Here is a 24,789-nt window from a genome sequence, read left to right on the forward strand (position 1 = left end):
AATCCTGTATCATCCCCTAGTAACAGTGTTCACGTGTGGTCATCTAGTGAAAATTTTCACTTTCATAAAAAAAAAAACTGGTAAAAAGCCAAAACAGAATTTTCATCCTCTCACCTTTTACTCACAGGACAGCCACTCACCTCTTTCCTTATCCCCTCCCCACTAGATGATTGAGGGCAGCTCGGTGAAGTCCTATGACTCCATCCAGAAGCTTCTGAATGAGATGAGCCAGCTGAAGCAGGCGATCAGCCAGACGGAGCGGCTCAGACTGTTCCCCACGCACCGCCGCAGTTCCAGCAAGCGCTCGCCCCAGCCCAAGATCAGCGCCCTGCAAGAGGAGGCCGAGGACGAGGTCCAGGACACCCGCCTCTGAAGTGCCACAGCCGCCCCCCCCCCAGAAACCATCACAAACAAAGACCCGGATCTGGTGGGGAGGAGCCTGAAAACTGGACGCAGTCGTTCATTCCGTCCTTCACCTCAAAAGGAAAATGTCGGCGCTTTATTTTTTTACAATTCCCTTTTCCCAAGTGATTTTATTTTTGAATTATTCCTGCCTTACACTAGTGGAAGCATATTTTATTTTGTAAATAAAATGAATGAAATGGATGACAGTACGGACAAATGATTAACTTCCGACATCATTATTTTTCTATCGAATGCACTTTATGTAACGAGGTACAGATACTCCTTGGTTTTTTTTTTCACAATGGGGACAGAGAAGGAAGTAAGAGTATCAGTGCTATGAAAAATGTTTGCCTTAATACAGCGTTAACTCCAGTGCTTCAAAACTGGATATCTGTCAGCTTTCTTGATTTCGCTGGACAGATATGTAATTTAATTTAATGTATAAAATTGATAAATAGTTTTGTAATGGCCCGTTACAAATATACTTGATGACAGTAAGTATCTACCTTGGCACATTAGCAACATATTTTTTACAGTGTAATTTAAGAGTCTTTTCATAGGAATTGACAAAATGTTCTTTTGATACCTTTTCAGAGACAGAGAAACCCAAACAATAAGGGTTCCTTTCCACAGGAAAATAAACATGTGAAAATGACGTGGTAATAACAGTGCAGGTTTTGTTGAAAGCAGGACATTTCTTTCACACTCAGCCGATAGGTATATTACACTTCAACGCGACACAGGTCTAAAAATATCATCTGTACATATGAACAATTTAAAGTGACAAGTCACAGAAAATGGAACAGAGAAAAAAATGATGTGCTGCTTTGAATCGGAAAGGAGAGAAATGGGTGGAGCCATGCCTCTAGGTAGACATGGCTAGTTAAAGTGTTTATTATGGCTTACAGTTGAGAGAAAATGTCCTGTTTGCAAATACAGTACTTATTGCCACATTCCATTCACTTTGAAACAAGTGAACATTTAGGAACCTAATTCTCATATTACAAACATATGTACAGTCTTTTTTTTAAGTCTACTGTACAAATTCAATACCACTGACAGCAATTTGTCTAACATATATGTTTCTAAATCTTATTTACACTTATTTGGTAAAACCCTGATTCATTCCAACTTTGTTTTAAACTATTTTGCAACCATTTAAACATAAAACACTTTTATATTTTAAAATATTCAATACCAAAAAAAAACCGGCTTTTGAAATTATCCAAAATGTATTCACCTTAAAATAACGAACAGTTTGCTCTTTTGTTTTGCTTTTCCTTGAAATTCACATCTTTGTTTTATAATAAATCTCTGGTCCCCAAACACACGATGTTACACATTGTAACAAGTACAGTTAACAAAGTACAGATACAGAGGCTGTAATGCTACATTACAACATAGCAATGAAACCCAAAAAAAGTTGGGGAGGGGCTATTTATTGTTGTTTACATGCAAGTCTCTCTGCAGGATCCAGATGTCTTGTGATTGGTTGTTGTTGTTGCTGGGCGGGGCTTGCCTTGTTTTGCTGCTGGTTCTGCTGTTGGTTCCGGTACTCTGCTCTCCCTGCAGGCTCTTGCTGCTCGGGATAGGGAGTTGGGATTTGGGTCGTGCTGTTCGTTTCTCACTGCTGAGGGTGCCAGGGGCGTGGCTGCTGGAGTGGCGTCTTCCTTTCTGTAGGTGGAAGAGGAGTGGCTTATACTGAATGACAGCTAATTATTAAGCATGTTGGAGTCTATACACCTTAATCAGGGGACTGTTTGGCCCATTTGTGCTGTGGGACCCTTTTGCCCTTTTATTCTGAAGAAATAGGTAAACTGCATATCAAGCAAGTAAGAGGCTTCTCTGGTGAAACTTGAATAGGTATCAAGAGTCCAGTCTACAAAGCAAGCCAAAGAAACCAATTTTCCAGACCTGTATATTTTCCCACCGTACAGCTAACCAAAAAAACCACAAACTAAAAGAAAATGCAAATAAATTATAAAAACCAGAGAAATCTAATTTATATCTCTATTAACCTGGAGAAATTTAAATGGGAAATCTACAGACAACAGCGACAGATTCAGTTATGCAATACATTAGCCTCATCCGACCGGCCAATGGTCATTAAATTGGCAGCCATGATGGATCTGACATGAGTCATACACCATTATCTCTATCAGTTTTATCATTAAAAAGACTGGCACAAACAGTTACCACCATGAACCAATCAAACATAAGTCTTCTTAAATGAACAGGCTTTCCTGGGAAAGACTTGGACATTAGATTTCAGCTTGACCTACTTGAACCTTCTGTACTCAGCTCCCAATTTTTTTATTTTAACAGGAAATTTATGTCAGTTTTTATGAGATTGTTAATAGAAGCTGGTAAAATTGTGCAGATATCCGGATCTCAGCAATAAGATCCACCAAGACGCCAAACAGCATAGACATGAATCCAGCAATCACACTAATACAATGGTCTTAGATACTGAAGCAGAGTTCACACCAACGTACTGGTCTGGATTCAGTGAGACAGCCAAGGACTCAGAACTGTGAGATGAGGCTCCATTTAGACTTTGTTAAATAAATGCAGAATATTTAATCAATTAATTCAATTAATTAGATCTTGCCCAACTTGCTACCATCGCTCACTAGCTTGAAACTCTTAGTAAAGTTTCTTATCTCAAAAAACCATGACAGATGCATGTTCTTTCACAGGAAACTGCTGCTGGTGTGTTACAGGAGGGACATGTACGGGGATCCCGTGCACAGCTAATGTAGGTACAGCACATTCCAGCCATGCCTGGCCAGTAAAGAACTGGGGAGGAACAGACAGTGAAGTCCTGTTTTCCTCATCATAGCTAAGGGATAGCCGATAAAAACATCTTACTGCTCGAGTCTGTGCAGGCTCCTCATTGTTATCCTGTAGTGTCGTTTGTCCACTGCGGGTGCCTGGAAACACGATGAAGTCCTCACTGGAGGGAGGTATCTGGGAAAAAGAACAGAAACGCAGTATTTACAGCCCCACCTGCTGGAGGAAAAGTGAAACGCACTACGGCAAATGCCCCCTGCTGGGGAAATGGAGAAATGCACTACCTCCCAGGAAGAGGCGAAGGACAGGGTGGTGATAAGAGGCTGGGGGTTCGGTTGTTACCTTTCTGATGTCCGGCTCAGACTTGCTGGAGCACATGGTCTGCAGCTGCAGCATCAGGTCTGTCTCGTCGTCCGAAACCAAAGAGAATCGGGAAGGCTCTCCGTCTGCACAGCTGTCAGCACGTGAGCGTGGACACACACACACATACAGAGTCAGATGGGTCTGGTTTTTCACCGCCCCCTACCGACTTCTTCAAACAATATCTAATTTCAACAGTATCCTTGGCGAGTAGGCTTTAAATCAAGAATCCTGAAATCCAGGAGGGCCACACTGTCTGTTGTCTGCACACCCTTGTGGTCTGTTTCACCACAAGTTATTGGTTGGCTAAACATCTAGACATCTTGTTTTAAATGCCTAAAAGTTTTTTCTTATTTTTCTCAAGTAACCATAGAGAAAAAGAGGGTGAGTGTAAAGCTCTCAGACCCAGATCCTGACTTACCTCTGAGGTGTGGTGCTCTTCCTGCTCAAGTGGAGGTCAGTGGTGGACAGTGAACCTGCAGGTGGAACAGAGGGAGTATTGGTGACACGGCTCCATTTCCTAACCGCTCAAACAGTGGGGAAACGGAGCGCCCCTCCTCACCCTCTCTCAAACTGCCGCCGGAAGCCCAGCCAGAGAGCGGGCTGCTCTTTTTGCGCGGGCTGGTGTTGGCCCGCCTCCATGCCGCGCTGTCCCGCCCCTTCCTTCTTCCTGCTCCCTTGTAGGAGCCCAGTGCCGACAGTGGAAACCTGCTGCCCCGGAACTCTGCCAGGTGCTTGTCTACCTCTGAGGGAACACACACACAACCACATACAGCCCTGGGTTCATAGAGACACATCACTGGAATAGGTAACCCACACGCATAGGTAAACCCTGTAAGAGATCACAGGAACTGAACTATGAGACACGCCTGGCATGCAACCATGACACCCTATGTAGGGGGGGGTGTGGATTCGGTACCTGGGCGGGGCAGTGGGCAGCCCTGGAGGATGGCTTTGTTGACTAGGATGCTGAGGGCAGCCTTGACCACCGCCTGCTGGCTGGGGCTCAGGGTGCTGTTGCTGTTGCCTGGTGACTGTTGCTGGGCCGGACTCTTCCTCACAGTTACCCTGGAGATGACGGCTTCCTCCACCCTTGGGACTACCACCAAGTTCCACAGCCTGGTGAGCCATCTGATCTCAGACACACACACACACACACACACACACACACACACATTAGAAACACAAGCAGCTCACACACAGAGAGCAGAGAGATTCTTGCGTAATTGAAGTTTGGAGAGACTCACTTGACGATGGCTTGGGTCTGCCCCGGGATCACAGGGCAGGACAGGAACATCTGTGGCCCCATGAGGGCCTCAGGGGTGCCCAGGCGGGACACACAGGAGTTGAGCTGCTGCCACACAGAACAGACCCAGGCCATGGTTCTCCACAGAAGATCGGTCGGAGTCGGGACCTGACCCTTCATCTGCGGCAAAGCACAATGCAGTGTCAAAAAGACACGTCAAAACAGAACCCTGTTATAAGTGTACCTGATCACTGGCTTAAATATACCCAACCAAACAAGCAACAGTACCAGAAATACCTGAAAATGAACTCTGAAAGAATGTATCCTGATAGCAAGACAAACCAAGATCTCAGTAGAGGCATGCAAGCTTGAAATAGCTGAAATTAAAACGGACCATTAAACCGTTGGCCTAGTTTCGTATTTTAGAGGGATTAACAGGTAGTGGAGTCTGAATACAGATACATGTGCAGTGGATTTTATTTTTAATTTATTTCAGTTGACGTTCAGTGGTTTCAAGGGACGCATTTGTCCTCCCCCATTACTCAGAGCCTTCAAAGCAAGTACAATTCACAGGTGTGAGGTGTAGAACAGAACGCTATCTGTGGGCTTTTTCTCAGAACCCCTCCCCTCTTTCTGACCTTGTGGACCAGTTTCCTGCGGAGGTGCCGCGTCAGCAGCCCGGCCAGCGGCTCCGAGTCCCAGCGCAGCTGGACCCAGCGGAAGTGCTGCTGCAGCAGCAGCTCCGCCCCCTGGAGGTGGGGCTTAGACAGTGTGCCAATCAGAAAGCCTCCTTCCTGGAAGTGATGCAGGCAGCTGCCTTCCTGAGCTGTTGGGAAGTGGGATAACAAATACATTAAAAGGGCTAATTTTAATAGGTTAAAAGTCAGTCACTAACAATAAGCACCATTATTCCTTCATTACAGCCAGTGGGAAAACTTTTGGTACTTAACAAAATCTAATTTAAAATGAAGCAAAAAGAGTCTGTGTTGAGGTAAAGTACCACCTCCCTCATGTTCACACAGAGATAGAGACAGAGGCGCAGGCTAATTGGTCCTTAGGGATGATCTTACACGGAGCTCAATTGAATGCCATGCTTACAGGCCATCATGCCCTCGGGGGGCTCTGAGCCCTGGGATATTCACAGAGGCTCAGGGCGGGGGGGAAAGGGCTCACCATGGAGCAGGGGAACAGGGTAAACCACACCCCGGGTCTCCAGACTGTCACACAGGTCACCCAGAAGCTCAGACAGAGAGCGCACTTTCTCCAGACCCTCCAGAATCATCACCACACTGCGACCGGCTGCAGCTTGGTTTGCCGGGACCAGGAACCCTGCGGAACGACACAAACAGAGGGGGCGGAGGGACACAGAGGAAAAAATGGGTTTCGATGAGACACATGGCCATAGAAACAACATTGCACAAAATACAAACAATCAGTCACACACAAGCATGTACACACACGCACCCACACATACACACAAAAGAATGAAATATTTATACAAGTTACCATCGTTGATACAATGATTTTAAAGCCGCCTCACACTAAATTGACTGGCCTTGTTAGTAAAATGTAGAATTGATCTGCGTGCATTTCCTTTGCGATTTCGATAACTGAAAGGACTTAACCTGCAGCATTTCTGATGGTGTAACGCATAAATATTGTCTGACAGCCCGCTGGAGCCCTAGGGCACGGGAACAGCGCACGGAACGCGACACCCGCTCCTCTCTTCCGTCATATCTAAATAAATAACAGATGAATAATTCATGGCTCCGGCTCGTCGCACGGCTGAGAGCGCGCTGAGGAACGAGCGCAGATGTGCTTAACCGAGGGAAAGAGTGACTCACAGGACTGCACTTATCGCACACCCCGAGCTCTCCCATCTCCCTCCCTCTCCACGCGACACCGACAAACTCGGTTCTCATTCCTGTAGCTGTACACGTTTTTAAACATGGTCCTTTCCGATTGACTAAATCAACACACCCTAGATCAGCAATGGAGACGGTCACGAACGAGTGTACGGTACCACAGTTGATGAAGGTCTCCAGAAGCTGCTCCTTGGACAGGTCCTCCTCCATTTCCACAGTGATGATGTCACATCCCACCCCCATGGCCTCCTGCCTGTGCTGGTGGGGTACACAGATTCATGTATTTAAGACTACAGAGCTTTAAACTTCCTTGTAGTGCACAAATGTTTGCTTCGCTGCATTCTGTATTTGCTGTACCTTGATGCAGAGTGATATCTGGTTGGCAATATACCCCTGGCAGCTACCCTCCAATCCATGGAGGATAACAGTACGGTATTGCTCCACCTGAAGAAAAAAAAATCACACACACCGACACAATAAATTAACTACATTCACTAAGAAACATGTCACTCCGTTATCAGGAAACGGTCCTTGGATTACATTGTACCATTGCTGCGTAGGTTCACATAGACACATGCAATAGAACAGGAAAGCTTTTTATTAAGACAGTAGGAAGTGTAAAAACTGCAAGCACTGACAGATGAGCCATTCCCCCATTGTGTGTACTGAAAGTGAGGCGTGAGCACTATAAAAACTATATTGTATATCATATATTACTATCATTCCATGTCATAAATATCACTAGACTAAGGCGGATTACTGTAATGCACTAGCAGCCATAAAACTATAAACATGTCATGATAGTATATGAACCAACACATGACTCACAAGCTGCAATTCCAAGCATGGCCAACAGAAGGCGCACAAAGATTGTAGCATTCATCCACTCAGCTAAATCAGTGTATTTATTACATTAGAATGATTAGAATAAATAGACATCGCAATACAGCCTGAAATAAAGGACATGCATTTAATAATTAACTATGGCAAATAATTCCTTCATTCACTGTTCGGTGTGAACTTTCTAAACTAACTCATATGTGTTTCACTGGGTCTGATGGTAATATTTATTTCTGTAAGATCCAGTCAAGGGATTAACCAGCTGAAATGTCACATTTATGTACACTTTCAGGGGGGTACAATAAAAAATGTAAAAGAAGTCCACAAGAAATAAGTATAAAGGTAGGAATAAATATTAAAAGGTAGGAAATTAAGCTGCCCACTCAGGAACATAAAGACATCCCACACAAAATAGCACTGAAATAAATAGTTCTAAATATAAGCCAGTACAAATGAATACATTTAAACATGGCTTCAGTAAATACAGGAATCAAATTTTTTGATTTCTGAAACACTGGAAAGAAACATCGGACCAAAGGACCAATGAGCTAGTACACAGAGCAAACCATTATTAGCCCCACGAGGACCATTAAAAAAGCCATATTTTATTGCTGGCATGATTATACATAGCTCAGGCCCTGATGGCAGCAGGAGATCTTCTTCCTTACCAGGCGGACGTAGTTATTGAGCAGCTGAAGGGGTATGAGGGAGTCGTACGCGAGCTCATCCAGGGACGACTCCTGCAGGCCTGCCAGGGGATTAAAGGACAGAAGAATGAGCAAACAGAAGCCTGCCAGGCACACCTTCCTGCTGTGGGAGACTGCAGTGGGGGAAGCATATTACTCAGATCTCCCCTCTGAAATAAGCAGCTTCCTGGAAGAGCACCAGAAAAGCTGCGATTAGCACAAGGTGGGATCAATATCAAAAAGGAGGGCGAATAGTTAACCCCAAACCTTCATACCTAAACCACAATGACAAGCTGAGCAGAGTTCACTTGGACAGAAACCGCATTTCCAGTCTATGGGAATTCAATTCACAGTGAAAAGTATCAAGAAAAAGCATGACTAACTTTGATCATTAAGCTTTCTTTTAGTGTTCTGGAAAAAAGAGAGGAAAAGAAAAGGTAGATCTCACATGACAGGGTGGGAACAAACCTTTCAATTTGACTGTGATGTGTTGACAGTGACACTTTCTGATCAAGTCCCATGGCGACTGTGAGGGTTCCTGGTCCATGTTCCAAACAGTATTTCCTTTGGGAAACAGGAAAACAACATTGCCTTAATGAAAGCAAGGGGTGACCCATAGACAAAATATCACATCATAACCAAGTGACAGAGGATGGCAGAGGACGACAAACAGGAACAAGTGAGAGAGACAGAGGGAGAGAGCGAGAGAGAGAAAGGAAAGAGCAAATAATGTCTCCTGTATGCATACTACGGGTACTTTTTGCTCCTTTTTAAACCTCTTCCATCGGTGTATTACTAAATTCGTCATTCCCCTGTGCCTCTTGGGACTTCCCATCTAGACTTGCACATCTCTTGGTCTCATTTTCTCAGTGTCTGAGTCACCCGTCACGGATACCGCGCACCGCACCGTATTAACCGCCGCTAGCAGAGAGGCGTTTTAGCCGCGACAGATCGCTGGCTCCTCCCTCTCCTTTACGATCTGCAAGCCTCTGCGCTGACTGCACCAAGACCAAGATCTCTCATGGAAACGCATGCGGGTGCGAGCGTCATGAAATGCCTTTCCAGAGCCAACTGCTACGGTCTCTGCTACTGGGTCAACAAAAAAAAACCTATAAAAGCTTCTATTGTGGGCTTTACATTTAAACAGGATGTGATTTAAGATACTACACAGAGGGAAAGAGTGAGCACAGTAGGGAGAAAAGGAGGAAGACTGAATGAGAATGTGAGAGTAGTAGAGTGGGAGGGAGAGAGGAAGGGAGAGAGAGAGAGTACCATTCTGTACCAGGTTCAGTATATGTGCTAATCATGTACACACATCTCTGCACACTTCCTAAATGCAGGCCTGCGGTCATTAAACCTGAAACAGCATCCAGAGATTATAATGGAAGCCACAGCTGTTTGGAACGGACACATCCACGCGTTCGTTTTGCCCGTTTCAATTTCTGCTTTCATTCCAGATCTTGTTTTTCATCTCTCAATATTTCATAGCACGACTGCCCACAAATAAACGCTGATCAGTGCTGCAATACTTTTATACACATAATGTGTGCCCGAGGCTGTAAATTACAGCTCATAAATCTGGGCCTCGGCAGGGAGGGAGTACAGGCTGAACCAGAGCTACCAGTGAGAAAGAAAGTCGGCTTTAAACTGCAGCTCTCAGGAAGGCTCCTACTCGCCCCGTCTGCAGCGTCACACTCGTTGGTTCAATGCTCAGAAACTGCCTTGTACTGAAAAAATGCAAAACTGTTTTACTGTTGCTGAAAATGTTTATTATTATTATTATTATTATTATTATTAGAACGCATTCCATTCAAAGGTCAAAAACAAAATTGCTTTATCTGTTAGATAAAGCCAATTGTACATGTAAAAGAAATACATTTACACGTACAATTGGCTGGGGAAAAAACTAATGTATAGGGTGTATAGGGTGACCACCTAAGACAGAGTGAGACTGAGAGGGTACAGGTGAGACTGAGAGGAGATGGGTACAGGTGAGGCGGAGGGGCGGGGTAAAGGTGACACATTGAGGGGACAGGTACAGGAGAGACTGAGAGGACAGATACAGTTGAGGACATTAAGCTTCCCCTCAGGAAACTCCCTTTTTTATTCAGAGACCACTGTATCAATGAGACAGAGCACTGAATTTGTCCATGTACTGGACTATGGGTCTCGCTGAAGATGCTGTGGAGGGTCTCACCAATCAGGACGGAGGAGACGCTGTCAGCGCTCAGGCCCAGGTCCCTGCCGCCGTCCTCGCCGGCGGTCAGCAGAAGGAAGTGCGACGACAGCGTCCCGGTCAGAGCGAGACTCAGCTCCTCCCAGCGCGTGTCCTTGTGAACCGCGACCGCGCCGACCGTGGGACCGTCCTCCAGCACGTCGACCATGCAAATCTGCTCCTCCGAGCCGCCCTGGATCCGGACCAGAACCCTGTAGGAGTCTGCGGAAGAGAGAGAGAGAGAGAGCCGGAGCAGCGTGAGAAAACCCAAACCCTCCGCAGCGAGTCAACCTGACAACAGTGCATTGTGGGTCTCATGCCATAAATGGGGATGTAAAAAGTGTTCATCTAGCGCTGAACATCTGGGTCATCTCATCTGACAAAAATATCACACCAGAAGCAGAAAATAAAGGAGACAGTTTGTGCTTTTCTACAGCGACTGGGACTGTGACTGGGGGAATTCACAGGTCCCTGAGCAGAACAATCAGGAACTCGTCTAACAACGGCCCTTCTTTAACTCCAAAAACCACGGAAAGCTGCTGAAGAACTACTCCCCACTGGAATTACCCCAGGCATAAATCCGTGAATAAAGGGAAAATATTTTCCTGCCTGTAGGTCCCCAGAGTGAAAAAGTGACGGACCATTTCAGCATCCACAGATAGCGACAGGCACAAAGTATTCCCTGACACGTTATAGAGAACAGAGAAACGCACTGATACGCAGGTTGGATTCCCAGGTGTGGCACTGCCAGTGTACCTTTGAGCAAGGTACTTAACCATAATTGCTTCAGTAAAATATGCAGCTGCAGTTGTTTTTGATAGCCTAAATATGTTTAAAGTGCAACACAGGGCAACATTGATCAATGGAAGCTACGCTACACCAGGATGTTATTTCTTATGAAGGGAAGAGGAGTCAGACCATAGAACCATCGCAGGAAAGTGAACTGTAGAGCCCCAGTACAGCAGCTACCTAGAGTTCCTCTCTGGGGATTATGAAACTGTGGAGTGCAGCTGCCGTTAATGTTGTCCATAGCATGTGTCAGATGAAACGATCGCTGTGTCATGGTCATACAGGTTTTTTAGTGCCAGGAGAACTGAATTAAACTTAACTCATATAAACTGATATAACCCTTTTTTCTGTTTCTGTGGTTATGTACATATTTGTGGTGTACATACTATTTGTGTATACATTGAGTGTGATTTGTGGGGTGCCTGTATGCATATGATTCCATTAAAACTGTATGTAACTCTAATGCAAAGCTACAAGTGTACATATAGGTTTGTATTACAGTTACTGTTTTAGATATGTGACAGGTAATAATCATTTTTATTATTAGAGCCAAAATGGCAGGGAAGGATGGGGTTAAATGAATGAGCTTACAGAGATTTTCCAGCAGGTCCTTGCAGTCGTCGGTGGCCACGTGGTGGATGGTGCGGTTGCAGGCGTCTCTCTGCTCCAGGTCGTGAGGGCTGTGGCCACACAGCAGCTCCAGGCACTTCTGAAAGGAACATATACCGTACCTCAGGGCCCATAAGACTCAGAAAGGACTGTTCTCCTTATTACCTGTGTGTGTGTGTGTGTGTGCACGTGTGAGTGTGCGTGCTTGCATGCGGATGTGCGCGTGTATGCTTGCGTGTTTGTGTGTGTGTGTGTATGCTTTAGCTCTTTTTCATCTTAACTAAATATTGACCAAAAGGGATGCAAAAAACACCAGCAAGCACGACAGCTTTCAGCACCAAGTTCCAGCAGCACAGCTCCCAAAACCCAGAGTACACACAGCCAGCACTGTACAGAATACTTGTGTGGCATTGAGACAGAGATGTGTTGAATATAGGGTTGGGCAGAAATCCAAGTAGATTATGGGTGTAGCAGAGAAACATAGAATGAGGATATGGTCAACAGCCAAGAAGAATATGGGCATGGCAGAGAGAGAGGTAGAATATGGGCGTGATAGAGAGAAACCAGTGAGAGAATACAGGAGTGGCGAAGAGAGTTCCATGTAACCCATACAGGTGCTTATTACTCAAAGACAGCTGGTCATTCTATTACCCCAGGCGAAGAGTTCACAAGAGGATCTTTCCACAGCATGGACAATCATATTTTATGCAGAGGCCTCTCGCAGGGCTGTGGCTTATGTTCCACTGCAGGATTACAGGAATGTGAGGGAGTACAAGGCCTTGTGTTTAGCGGTGATGTCACAGCAGTGCCATGCATCTGAGTCATGCTTGTTAGAGGTGAGTGACTAACTGACCTGGCAGGGAAGATAGACCACCTGGCCATGACCTCTGAAATGGGATTCAGGGGGATAAATGGGAATAGCGCTGTCTGTCCAAAAGATCATTTTAAAAGGACAGACTGCACAGTGCCAGTGCCTACTGTGGCCCCAGAGAAAGGGGGGGGGAGAGCATCAAAAAGGATCATTTTAAAAGTGAAAGATAAACAGCTGGGCCAAATTCTGTCCTCATTACAGACTGATCAGTCCTCTGAGTCAACTGATAAAAATAACCAGCTGCACTAGAGGATGCGGCAAAACAAGGACACTCAAAATTTATGTTCATAGGTGTGAAAGTGCATACTCTGGCTTCAGAGTGTGCACTGCACCTGTCCATACCATAGCGTCTGAATGTACAGTGTGTGATGTGACAGTGTGCATATGTAAGTATGTGTGATGTATGAGTGTCTGTGTGAGTCAGGTATTTGTGTGGGTTTGTGTGTGCGTGTGTGCATGTGTTTGTGATGAACAAAGTTCACATGGGGGGGGCTGACCTTGTAGCCGTTAGCAGCAGCGATGTAGGCAGGTGTCCAGCCATCTCGGTTAGTGAGGTTCAGGACGCTGCTCTCTTGGCGTGAAGGGTGATATAGCAGGAGCTCCAGACAGCCCACATGACCTCCGGCAGCCGCCGCATGGAGAGCAGTGTCTCCATCCTGCAAAACAGAAAGAGCATCAGCATCCTACACACACACACACACACACACGCGCACATGCATGTACACACGTACACACACACATACACACACACACAGGCACACATGCATACACAGGCACACAGCACTGCACCACACACACACGCTCACACCACAGCACCACACACACAGGACCGCAGTAGCATAGAGGATATAAACACCTGGAAGATTCCATTTGTGTGAAAACTTGACCAGCATTACACACACACTTTACTCCAAAAAAAGCAAAGACGTACAGCACTAACTTCTAAAAATAAAGACCCAAATCGTTCTTGCCACAAGGAGACCACAGAAGAATGAGTATTAACTTCAATACGCCCCTGTGAGTGTGAACTGAATCCCATGGTTAAATCTAGAGGATGATTCACAAAGGGGCTTTAGGCTGCATTATGGTGAGAGAAGGACAGGGGCGGGGCTTACTGCAGTGGCCAGGGAGCGGTCAGCGCCAGCGTCCAGCAGAGCTCTCACGCACTCCGCATCGCCACTGGAGCCCGCCAGAAACAGAGCGCTCTGCCCCCCCGCGGCCACCCGATTCACATCCGCAATCCCGCCCAGCAGCAGCTCCAAGCACCTGCGGGCACACCCACAGTCACATGCTGATGTCATCACACTTACTCCAATAACAGTCAGGTCAAACATGTGGAGCACAGTAACAGAAAAAGCAGAAGGAGGAGGAGGATAGAGATACAGGCACCAAAAAGATATATGCCTCGATATAGCTGGAAGAGGGCAATACAATAAGATATTCACACGTAAATTCAAATACATAATTTACTCTCGGTTTACTGCTGAGTGGTGTTAAGGAATAAAACTACAAAGAGCCCAACGTTTGGGAAAATTCTGATCGACTCAATAAAGCCCCCACTAGGTGTTCATTCACAGAGCTCCTCACTACGAACTCAAACATGGCCACGTGGTCTATGGCGTCAGCCTTCACGGTCCTATTAAACTAAGCACTCTTTGAGTCCTTACATAAAAGTGTGTGTGTGTGTGTGTGGGCGGGGGGGGGGGGGGGGGGGGGGTGGGCACATGATCACATGATCTATCGTGTTACAGGTAGCCGCAGCACGACCCACCTGAAATGTCCATGGGCAGCGGCCGTGTGTAAAGGTGTTAATCCGTTTGCATCAGAAGCTTCAGCAGACGCCCCTGCAGCCAGCAGCAGCTTAATGCAGTCTGGAAAAGACACGGGTGGCACTGTCACTACCGGGTGTCAATGAAACTCACACTCTGCTATGCCTGGCCACCGTGGCAGTGTACAATAAATAAAAATAAACCAATACAAAAACAAATGAATCCCTGAGACAGTACTTGGTTGGGCATACCATTACTAATAAGTCTAGTTCCTAGTTAAGGGCCATGCTTAATACAACAAAACGATTTACCAGGAGATTCTCAAAAACAAAAATAATACCAAACAGTTATATGCTCAAAAATATTATTATAAAAAGGTAATTCACATAAATGCGTGAAAAGCCACTTTTAACCTTTTTCCAAAGAGCAGGCTCAGGTAAACCTGCTTTTGAGGTGGGTGCACATTGTTCAGCCGTTACCTGTGTGTCCATTTTGAGCAGCAGAGAACAAGGCAGCATTTGTGTCCTCATGGGTGTGACTAATATCCTTTGGATCTGGGTTAAGCAGCATTGACAGTAAAGTGACGTTTCCCTGGGTAGCAGCTTCGAGGAGGGGGGTGCACCCGTCAGCCAGGGGGGCGGGGTCACCACTGGGGAGGGAGGGGGCTATGGAGGAAGTCCAGCCTGGAGGATAAAGCCACATTTACAGGGAGGAAGTGACATGGTCCCGACGCCTGCCGAGGCACAAACCCAACACCTGCTCCCAGGTACCTTCCCCAACACTATTGCTCTCCCAACACAGGACGGCTTACAGCCCAGTACAGCCTCTATAGCTCTGGAACTGTGAGGGGTGTACCATGAAGAGGAGTACCTGCTCCAGTGCCAAACTGCAGTGTTCAGCAGTGGAAGACTGCTTGTTCATTAGTCAGGGATTCTAAGTGACACTGCTCTAATTACACTGCAGTTTATTTATACTGTACTGTCGCTATATTACACTGTCATTTTGTTCTTGTCAACAACAGCATCTCCCATTGGGAAAGACTACTACACCCAGCTAAGCTAACCGATAGCTCTGGACCAGGGCACGACAGGAGCAAATAAACTGGGTGGAAGGTCATGCATTGCAGGTGGGGATCAAATCAGTGGGCGGGACATCTCACATCCACCTTCCCTCACTGTTTAAACACTCAAATCCATTAAATCAAATTCAACCAAATGAGCTCAGTATTGATACACACACACACACACACACAGCCTTGAAATCAAACACTGTTATTAATGAAAAGACAGATACAAAGGATAACAGTGAGAGTTATGCTCCCATCTACCCACAACCATAGACAGTATATTAAATGATATGCATGCACATATAGCTATGTACTATAAGAGGACAGAATTCCGTTACTTCCACAGACACAGACACCATGTACCATACTTTTCAGAGACAACAGACAGGTAATCATAATTTCGGGATATATGTGCAAAATATGTTTGCATGTAAACAGTTATGTATCATTCTCTTAGGTCAGTGCTTTATATGTAACATAGAAATACTAGGCCAAGGTGGCACAGGAGCAGAGAACTGTGGAGTTGTGCTTTCGTGTGATTTCGGTACAGAGGGGTTAAATGGGTGACTATTCCAGCAAGACAAGCAGAAGACCATGAGAGCTCGCATTTGACTCGAGTACTAAAAAGCAGAAGAAAATAGAAATCAGCATTAGCATTGCAAAGAATGCTTACTGTACGCTAGAATGATCATTGCCTAAAATTCTAATATTCACCAAAGGGGACTGATCACCTTCTGAGTAAGAGAAAGGAGAAAGGTTGCTGCTGGTGGAACAGATGTGCTTTGGAATCTCAGGTTATATATAGAACATATATATAAAAAAAAAAAAAAAAAAGATTAGAAAATGACTGTATCAGCAGGAAATGTATTTTCCCAGCTACATGCTGAAAGTCAGCGGCATTCTGGGAAGTAAGAGCAGCCGTCGCCATAGCAACTCCCAGCATCTCTGTCAGTAGCTCTGGGCTGCACTACACTTGAAATTGAAAACCTGAAGAATTCAATCAATGTTTTTTTGTCTCTATCTATAACAAGGAAGCTTTCACAGAGTGGGCCAATAAATCAGTGATAAGAGCATAAAAGCATGCCTCCTGTACTGTTGAGATTGATGCTGCAAAAAACAGCACTCTTCCGTAAACAAGCACACACAATTGTCTTCTGGTAGGAAAATAAATCTTCCAGGGAAGGCCTACAAGCCATCTATAACCCATCTAGTACCCATTAAAAGATTTTAAAAAGATCCTTACAGAAAAAAATGTTAATGACTTAGAAAATAAAAAGGCTACATGCTCTTCACGGTTGTACTCAAAACAAAGACCAGAGGATTATAATTAAGAATAATTATCCTGTAAGCAATCCAATGCATCTACGGTGAACACATTTCAATCCTGCAAAAATCAAAGTCAAACTTGAGCAGAGCTGAAAATAAAGCAGTTTCTTAAAATGCAAGACAATCAATTTGATTGCCTAATCTATCTATTTGTGGGTCTCTTTTCTTAACTAGTACACATGAAGGTGAACCCCAGGACAGTGTATCATTGGTTGGAGACAGGACAGATAGCACACAGCATGCGATGGAGGGGAGAAGGGATAGAACAGCCACTGGCATCAGCATCAGAGAGAAGTTTTTGAAAGGACCCTGAACTCCCCCCAACTCCCTGGCTTATGGGCCTCATCTGCCAAAATGGCTGAGGCATAGATATTGCTTCCAAGACAGAACAGGTTTTTTAGAGCAGCTGAAGAGTGTACATTTCTTAAAAGGGGAAGGTAGAAGAGGCATACTCAGAGTGAAATTTTAAAGAGGAAAAAAGGTATTTCAGCCAAAACAGTCCCTTTAGGTTTGTGAGAGGACAGTGCGCCGGGGCAGTTCGTGTGTGTGTGTGTGAGCGTAGAGTGCGGTGTGTTTTGTTGCAGTTAAACAGGAGTGTTTGGATGCAATCATGGTGGTGTATTTAGGTCATGTTAGCCCGGTGCATTTGGGTGTAGCAAGCGTGTGTTCGGTTGCAGCGAGGGCGGTGTGTTCTGGTCCTTTACCTGAAGCTGCTGCCAGGGGTCTGTCTGAATCACAGGGTCTACAGGATGAAGCGCTAACAGGGTTTATGGGGGGGCTACTGACAACAGCGACGGCGACAGGGTGGCACTCTGCACATGCGGCCCACTGCGGCTCCTGCCCCGGAGGGGGGTGGGCACCCACCTGAGATGCAGTCAAGGCTGGGACAGGACTGGCCCCACCTGTTCCCGCCAAGTCAAGGGCGGGTTTGGGTGGGAGCATGGGCGTGGCTGGCTTTGAGGGGACCCCCACACCGGAGGCGGGGGACCTGCTGCCATCGCCCACCACTTTGATAGGGGGGTGGGGCGCGGAGGGGGCCTGCGAGAGGCCCGGTTTTTTTGGCGGGACGGGCGGGGGGTTGCCCCGGTCGATCTTGCCCGACGTGGGGGACTTGATCTGCGCGTGGCCGAGCCGTCCGGGGAAGGGCCCCCCTTCGGAGGTGGAGTGAGGCAGGCCGGGCCGCACAGCGCCCCCTGCTGGCCCGCTGGTAAAGCGGGAGAGGACCTGGGTGACGGTGTGTCGGGCCTGCTGCTTGGCGACCAGTTCCCTGTTGGAGGGGGACACGTCTCGGGACCGGGGGCTCTGGGCGCCCGTGCCGTTTTGGTCCTGGTCCGAGGGGGGCGTCTGGAACTTGTAGCGGGCGGCCTGGACGCGGGGGCTGACTCCCGTGGGCAGGGAGGAGGTGGGCGTGCCCGGCGAGTGTAAACTGTGAATGGGCGTGGCGGGAGCGAAAGTGGGTGGGGACTCGCCTCCAGACGGCCCGTTCTCGGCCTGAAGAAGCCCCCCCGGGCTGCTGTAGCCCGGACCCCGTGGCATCCCGCCAGTTTTGGGCAGGTTCGCGGTGCCATAGTTCCCGCCAGCTGTTTTGGCGGGCACGGCTTTCTTCAGACCCTCGGCCCCGAACTCCCCGGCCAGGTCCGTTTGGCACGAGGCCGCCCGCCAGCTCACGGGGTCCGTCTCCACGGCGACAGAGGCGGTTGCCTTGGCCGCGGTCGCCGTGGCGAGGCTTGTGCTCGTTGGGGACGGGGCCTTCGCGCCCCTCTTGGTCCTGAGCTCCTCCAGCTGCCTCCGCAGGCCCTCGCTCTCCGTCTTGAGCTCCGCGCAGCGCGCCTCCTCCCGCCCCAGACACGCCCTCAACTGCTCCCGCTCCACGTCCATCTCCGACAGCTGCTTCTCCATCTGCGCCTCCATCTGCTGGCCCTTCTGACGCTCCGCCTTCAGGTCCTCCTCCAGCTGCCCCGAGGCCTTGCCCTCCTCCTGCAGGCGGGCCGACAGCTCCTCGAACCTCTGGCTCTCCTCCACCACGCGGGCGGCCAGCTGCCGGCACTCCCGCACCAGCATGGTGACGATGTGCTTGTTCTTCTCGCGCTCGTCCTTCAGCTGCGCAGTCAGCCTCCTGTGCTCCTGCTGCAGGCTCTGCAGCTGCTCCTTCTCCTGCTCCAGCTGCGCAGGGAGAGAGGAGGGTGAGGGGCCCAAATAAACAAACACACACACGTATGCACACGCATGCGCACACACACCCACAGGCACGCGCACGCACGCGCGCATACACACACACACTCTCTCTCTCTCTCACACCAAATATCTTTCTTACATAATCACAAATACATGCAGACACACATTCTGTTTCACCCTCTGTTATGCATGCATTATTTATAAAGTAGATTTGCCCTGTGGAAAATTGTGAGTTCCCTATCTTGTTTGAAATGAGGCCATGTGCTTTACTGTTTTCACATTCATGTCTGCATTTAGAGGAATGACTACAATCAGCCCAGGAGCAAAGTGCTGCGCTCAAGGAGAGAAACTCAAAAGTGTACAAAAGTTAAGGAGGAAAGTGAGACTGTAACAGAAACTGACTACAAAAAAAAGAGGCGAGATCTAAAGTTTCATGCAGATGATTCAATTACGTCGACTTGTCAACCAGGAGCAACCATATGTGGACGCGGAGCTATTGTTAGCCTAGTGTTGGCAGTGAATGCCCCAGCCTATCTGAGCTCCCCAAGCAACAGGCTGCCCCGTGAAGTCTCCTGCCTCCGCTCTCCTCAGCATGTCGGAACGATACACAATTAATCCTCGCTCAGCCTCCCAAAACAAACAGTTATGCAGACGAGAGTGCATAACGATTGTAATAATCTGGGTGAAACATTTTAAGTGGTTTTTTTTTTCTCCTATGTTCAGCAGATGCACTAATCCAGAAGGCCTTGCAGAGAGCTCTTTGTTGACACTTACACGGCTGGATTTTTCCTGAACCAGTTCAGTTATGTAATCACCCATTTTGCTCAGTGTGTCAAGCTTGCAACCTTCTTGTCACCGATCCAAGTGCCACCAGTACTAAACTAGTAGCCACCACTGTATAACCAAGGAGTTACTATATTTAAGTCTGAAACTTAGCAGCCACTAAAATAATACTGACAATAACTGTGTGTGTTATGGAGACTTAAGTAAGAGATTGCATACATTTTTATGCGCATGCCAGAGAGTTAATTTTGTGTGTGAGTGTGTATGCGTGCACATGTATGTCCTGACAAGGTTCAATAGCGAAGCCCACAACAATTCATATGATAAATCACCTGCGTATTGGCATACCACCTGTGCTTTTAAATTCGCACACTCCACATGATTCATATGATTAATAACCATTTCAACAATTTGTAGAGAACAAATTTCCCTTCGTCATAGCGCCAGATACATTTCAGGTTTCTCACAGCGATGCCCTGAGACATGTTATGAAACATGTTATGACAAATGACATGTTTCACTCAACGGCTCCGCCTTCTCATTTAGAACAGTGCAACAAGTTTGCTTACTGTAGCAGGGTGGTCACCAACACAACAGTGAAATATGTACCTTATCGCCATAGCAACAAGTATAAGGTGTATGCGTGAGCACTGGAAAGACAAGATTTTTCAGAGCTTCATTTCAAACTGAAATCTGAATTTGGGTGGCAGGTAGGCTGCCATGGCAACACATCTCAGCCCACACCCTCCACACAAAAATTAGGAATAATATGCATCATTTATGAAGAACCTGTGCTTGTAGAAAACTTATTTATGGCTAACATTAAAAATCTTATACTTCACAGTATAAGCGTGCTTATGTTCACAGTGTCATTTGGATGTGTTCCCCCAAAGCTCACACAGCACCTTATAACTGCACTAAGAAACCAATTGAGCATGCCTGACTAATTAAAAACACCGGTGAAGCCACTTGTCCCAAACATTACGGTGTCTCGAAATGGGGGGAATTATGTATAAAAAGTTTGATTACAAACTGAAAATTGGATTAATAAATTATTGAACAAGAGCTCTGCAGTGCCTGATATTTCTCAGAACTCAAACAGAACAGAGAAATTGATAAAACTTATGCGTGCGGTAACTGGGAAAACATGCTTTGGACACCATTATTACTTATTTACGGATATCTGAAGTGAATTAGAAGTACAATAATTGGTCATGCTGATGGGAGTATTAAGCTTCGCTGAGTAACTGGCGGGGGATTGGTTGGATGTGGACGGTAGGCCACACCTTTTTCTGCCTGCTCTCGGCTGCAGCCAGCTGCGCAGACATCCTCTCCTGCATCTTTCTGCAGTGGGCCATGACAGCCTCCAGGACGGAGATGGGGCTGGCGCCTAGGCTCCGCCCCTCCTTGTCCCCTCCCCCGGGCTGTCCATCACGCTGCAGGGCCAGGAAGGGGTCCGTGATGGTGAAGCAGGCGTAGCGCTCTTGGATGAACGTCTCCTTCCTGCGGGCCTGTGGAGACACATGGCTGTATATGTCAACCTCAGAGTGGAGAGTGAGACCACATGAAACTCGAGAAGGGTGTAGTGGAAATCAATGTTTTGCTGAGAACAATTTTTTTTAGAGGTTCATACAGCTCAATAACTCCTCCCCTTACGGGAGTCATGGGGGGTCACGCTATAAATGGGCCATGAGTCAACGGGTGTGGCTTTTGAGTCCCAGAAGGCCAGTCCTTACTGTCGGTCAGCCATTATTTTTACAAGGCACCTGCTGTGTTAGATTCCTGCAGGACAGATGTCTTCGTGCAGCTCAGATGTTGCATTTAACCTCCTCGATAAGATACAGAGCAGGCACAGCGATGGAAATGAAACTGCTGAGGAATATTAACACTACAGTGAGGAGACAGGCCACCTGAGACAGCATTAGGCTTGTCTGTATCAGCTCAGAAGGTATTAAATATCATGCACCATGAAAGATATAATAACCAAAACAGTATGATATATTTCATCAAAAGAACGTCCACTGTGCCTGTAGTCCAGCTGGCACCAGCCTGAGTTATACATATGACTCATGCCACTCACAAAGTTTACAAGCTCAGCAAAAGGCAGATCAGCACAAGATACCCACAGAAAAATAGATTTTTCCTGTACCAGAAAGTAAAGAAATTAGCTTGCGCTAGATTAGCAGACTAAAGAGAGAGAGAGAGAGAGAGAGAGAGAGAGAGAGAGAGAGAGAGAAAATGGGTCAGGTCTGCTCTTTGAGCAATGGACATCTGTCATGCTTCTCATAGCGATTCAGAGCTCAGATGCTGCACAGAGCCAATGGGAAACCTCTAATAATACTCTGTTTACAAATATAAATAACAAGAATACAGCTGAGAAGGACCTCCTCCACTGGGCCTCAGTCAGAGCAGGGGACTCAAATGGACTGCAGGAGCTGGTCATTACTGATGACGGCACTGGTTATAACATAAGAATAAGATTTTTATTTTTCAAACAAACAAAAACACAACACTAGGCCAGTGCAACGCTTGCAGTTGTTTTAAGATGACTAAACCAATACATATTATCTGACTCTGAGGCAGAAAATATTTCATCATGAGCATTTCAGCACGAGGCCACCAAATTTTATATCCGTTGTCCAGGCAACAGCATCAGATGAAAATAACCAGCCTGTCAAACAAAATAATGGACAAGACCTGATTAAATAGTGTTTTTCATTCAGAAATATGTGACAATTTGACACTATCGTAAGCATATCCATCGTGAACAGTTGGGAGGATGTAGGATCTTTAGGGCTGGGCTATATGCTTCTCACTGGCCCTTTAAAGAGGTTCCATTGTCTTCCGAATGGCAGACTACCCAAACCATGCAAACAGGACCTACTATAGCCATTTCAATAACATTCAGGACACAGAACCTGTGTGTAATTACATAATTACAATCAAACTTTCAGAAACGCCTGGGCAAGCAGTCTCATGAGGGGGAGGGGGGTGGATGCGGGGTGGATGTGGGGGGATGAGAGAGACCGTAAGAGTGAGGAGGAGAGAGGCAGAATAATTTTTAAATCCCCGTCTCCTGATGGCTCGTACCACTGTACCACTGAATATCTAAATCCCGGCTTAGCGCCAGAAAAGTACTCGCATCCATTATTTAAGCCCCATTAATTCTGCATTAATGAGTTTGTCTGAATTTTACATCTGCTTGCAAGATTTCAATCACAGACAGGGCTGCTTTATTGAACACAATGACTGGCCAAGGAGAAGGATTCCTGCTTTTAGCATGATGGTAAGATTGATAAACATGATTCACTGCATTCTGTATGCCTACAACGACAAAAGCTGCGATTTCCAAAGAGCACCTCCCTCATTTCAGGTATTAAACTTTTAACTAAAAGAAAACAGACATTGAATTAAACGGTTACAACGTGCAGGGGAATGACGTGGTTTTATCTGATTTAGATTTAGACAAAGATTTACTCTTAATCTCCATGGTCTGAAAGATTACTGAATGAAGCACACAGTTCAGACGGATAACTGGAGTTAGCCGTTACTCTAGCCATGTAAGATCACGGTAAATACAAAGACTGGGGAACCAGACCCCGGTTTGCCAGTTTCTGCAGCAGTACTAACTAGAGCAGACAGATCTCCACAGAACACCGATGAAGCACAGAAACACAGCTAGACACATGTCCAAAAACACGTTTTGTCCAAAGCCATTGCATCTAGATAGTGTATGACCCTCCCCAAATCCTAACCAGTACTATAATCCCAACTCAAATAAAAAGACACAATCCAGTCTTAAACTCATTACTGACCCCAGCTATAACTGCAACACTGACACCAGTAACTACGACCCTGACCGCAACCTTAACACTGACTGAATTTCTAGATTATCAATAAGACTAACTGTGCCACCTGCAAGCAGCTCACATATTTTACAAGGTTGTTGGTCCTTAAATACTGCAGGTTGTAGATAGTGCTAATTACAACCATCCATAAGCTTGCACCCACTGTGGTGTGGTTCAAATCAGGAAATCAGCTAAGGAGTATACACAGATCCCATCCCCCACCTCAGGAAATACAATGGTGAAATTGCACAGCTAATCCTAGAAACTTTAAAAATGGAGGCTCACGGGTAAATAAAAAATGGCACTGCATTGACCTTTCTGAGAAAACTGGGAGCCTCTTCTTGCCCTATTTAAACAAATGCTTTGGTAGTGCCCCCAGGGTATCATTTCCAATGGCACCCAATCAATAGATTCCAGTGTACCTGGAAATGTCCAATCAATACTCCACTCTATTGAGCTCTCTGGGGTACATTACTGCCCCCCCCCCCCCCCCCCCCCACATAACTCTCATAAAACATGAAGACGTGTGAAGCAGATGCTGAACTGAACATGGTGAAAATTTGGAGAAGCCACTAAACATTTCTGTGGTGAAAAGTCAGTTAAAACGTCCAGTTCAGATAAAACCCCAACTACACTCAATTGAAAGGTGAAAGTTTTCTAGCTAACTAGGATGTAGCCAGGCTATTCCCAGGTAAAAACTGAGCTATATTGGGGTTAACCTAGTCTGCTTATGTCAAAAAGTTGCTCAGCCTATATTTTCACCCATTTAGAAGTCTATATTCCAGGTTTTCCTCGATGGGTGCAGAATGGCAAGGACAGTATCACAGAGGACCACAGAAGGATGTCTCACTGAAGATCCCTGGTTCAGAGTGCTTCTGGCTCAAACAAGGAGGTTTTCAATGACATCAACAGTGTGCTCTCTTTACATCTGCAAATCCTGTCTCATCCTTTCTTTCTCAGTGTGCTCCTTTGTGTACTCCTCTTCTCATTTTTGTCTTTCTCTCTCTCTCTGTCTGTCTCTCCCTTTGACACATTTAAGCTGGCTAAGTATGTTTAAGCACAACGCTGTGTGCCAAAACCTTCTGAATTCCAAACTTAGTCCACGCATGCATCTATAATCAGGTTCTGAGGCCTCTAGGCACG

At 46.3% G+C, this 24,789-nt stretch overlaps 2 protein-coding genes across 3 annotated transcripts in view; one reads left to right on the plus strand and one right to left on the minus strand.

The window, feature by feature from the left end:
- The window catches only part of cftr (CF transmembrane conductance regulator), a 27,349-nt gene extending 26,439 nt beyond the window's left edge, over nucleotides 1-910 (plus strand). The window contains exon 27 of the mRNA XM_035426764.1: nucleotides 167-910. Within this exon, the coding sequence (XP_035282655.1) occupies nucleotides 167-373 (207 nt within the window). The 3' untranslated portion in view covers nucleotides 374-910. The remainder of the gene's footprint in view (nucleotides 1-166) is intronic.
- Nucleotides 642-24,789, minus strand: part of cttnbp2 (cortactin binding protein 2) — a 39,582-nt gene continuing 15,434 nt past the window's right edge. For both annotated transcript variants that reach the window (XM_035426762.1, XM_035426763.1), the window contains 21 exons: nucleotides 21,085-21,309; nucleotides 17,545-19,003; nucleotides 14,928-15,131; nucleotides 14,451-14,550; nucleotides 13,795-13,945; nucleotides 13,177-13,335; nucleotides 11,791-11,908; nucleotides 10,393-10,632; nucleotides 8,664-8,759; nucleotides 8,178-8,257; nucleotides 7,027-7,113; nucleotides 6,828-6,927; nucleotides 5,978-6,133; nucleotides 5,443-5,630; nucleotides 4,806-4,984; nucleotides 4,478-4,689; nucleotides 4,121-4,303; nucleotides 3,980-4,034; nucleotides 3,541-3,652; nucleotides 3,277-3,375; nucleotides 642-2,079 (listed from right to left, as the gene is read on the minus strand). In XM_035426762.1, coding sequence (XP_035282653.1) covers nucleotides 1,840-2,079; nucleotides 3,277-3,375; nucleotides 3,541-3,652; nucleotides 3,980-4,034; nucleotides 4,121-4,303; nucleotides 4,478-4,689; nucleotides 4,806-4,984; nucleotides 5,443-5,630; nucleotides 5,978-6,133; nucleotides 6,828-6,927; nucleotides 7,027-7,113; nucleotides 8,178-8,257; nucleotides 8,664-8,759; nucleotides 10,393-10,632; nucleotides 11,791-11,908; nucleotides 13,177-13,335; nucleotides 13,795-13,945; nucleotides 14,451-14,550; nucleotides 14,928-15,131; nucleotides 17,545-19,003; nucleotides 21,085-21,309 — 4,443 coding nt within the window. In that variant the 3' untranslated portion in view covers nucleotides 642-1,839. The remainder of the gene's footprint in view (nucleotides 2,080-3,276; nucleotides 3,376-3,540; nucleotides 3,653-3,979; nucleotides 4,035-4,120; nucleotides 4,304-4,477; nucleotides 4,690-4,805; nucleotides 4,985-5,442; nucleotides 5,631-5,977; nucleotides 6,134-6,827; nucleotides 6,928-7,026; nucleotides 7,114-8,177; nucleotides 8,258-8,663; nucleotides 8,760-10,392; nucleotides 10,633-11,790; nucleotides 11,909-13,176; nucleotides 13,336-13,794; nucleotides 13,946-14,450; nucleotides 14,551-14,927; nucleotides 15,132-17,544; nucleotides 19,004-21,084; nucleotides 21,310-24,789) is intronic.

This window comes from Anguilla anguilla, chromosome 7 (genome assembly GCF_013347855.1).
Source record: "Anguilla anguilla isolate fAngAng1 chromosome 7, fAngAng1.pri, whole genome shotgun sequence".
NCBI lineage: Eukaryota > Metazoa > Chordata > Actinopteri > Anguilliformes > Anguillidae > Anguilla > Anguilla anguilla.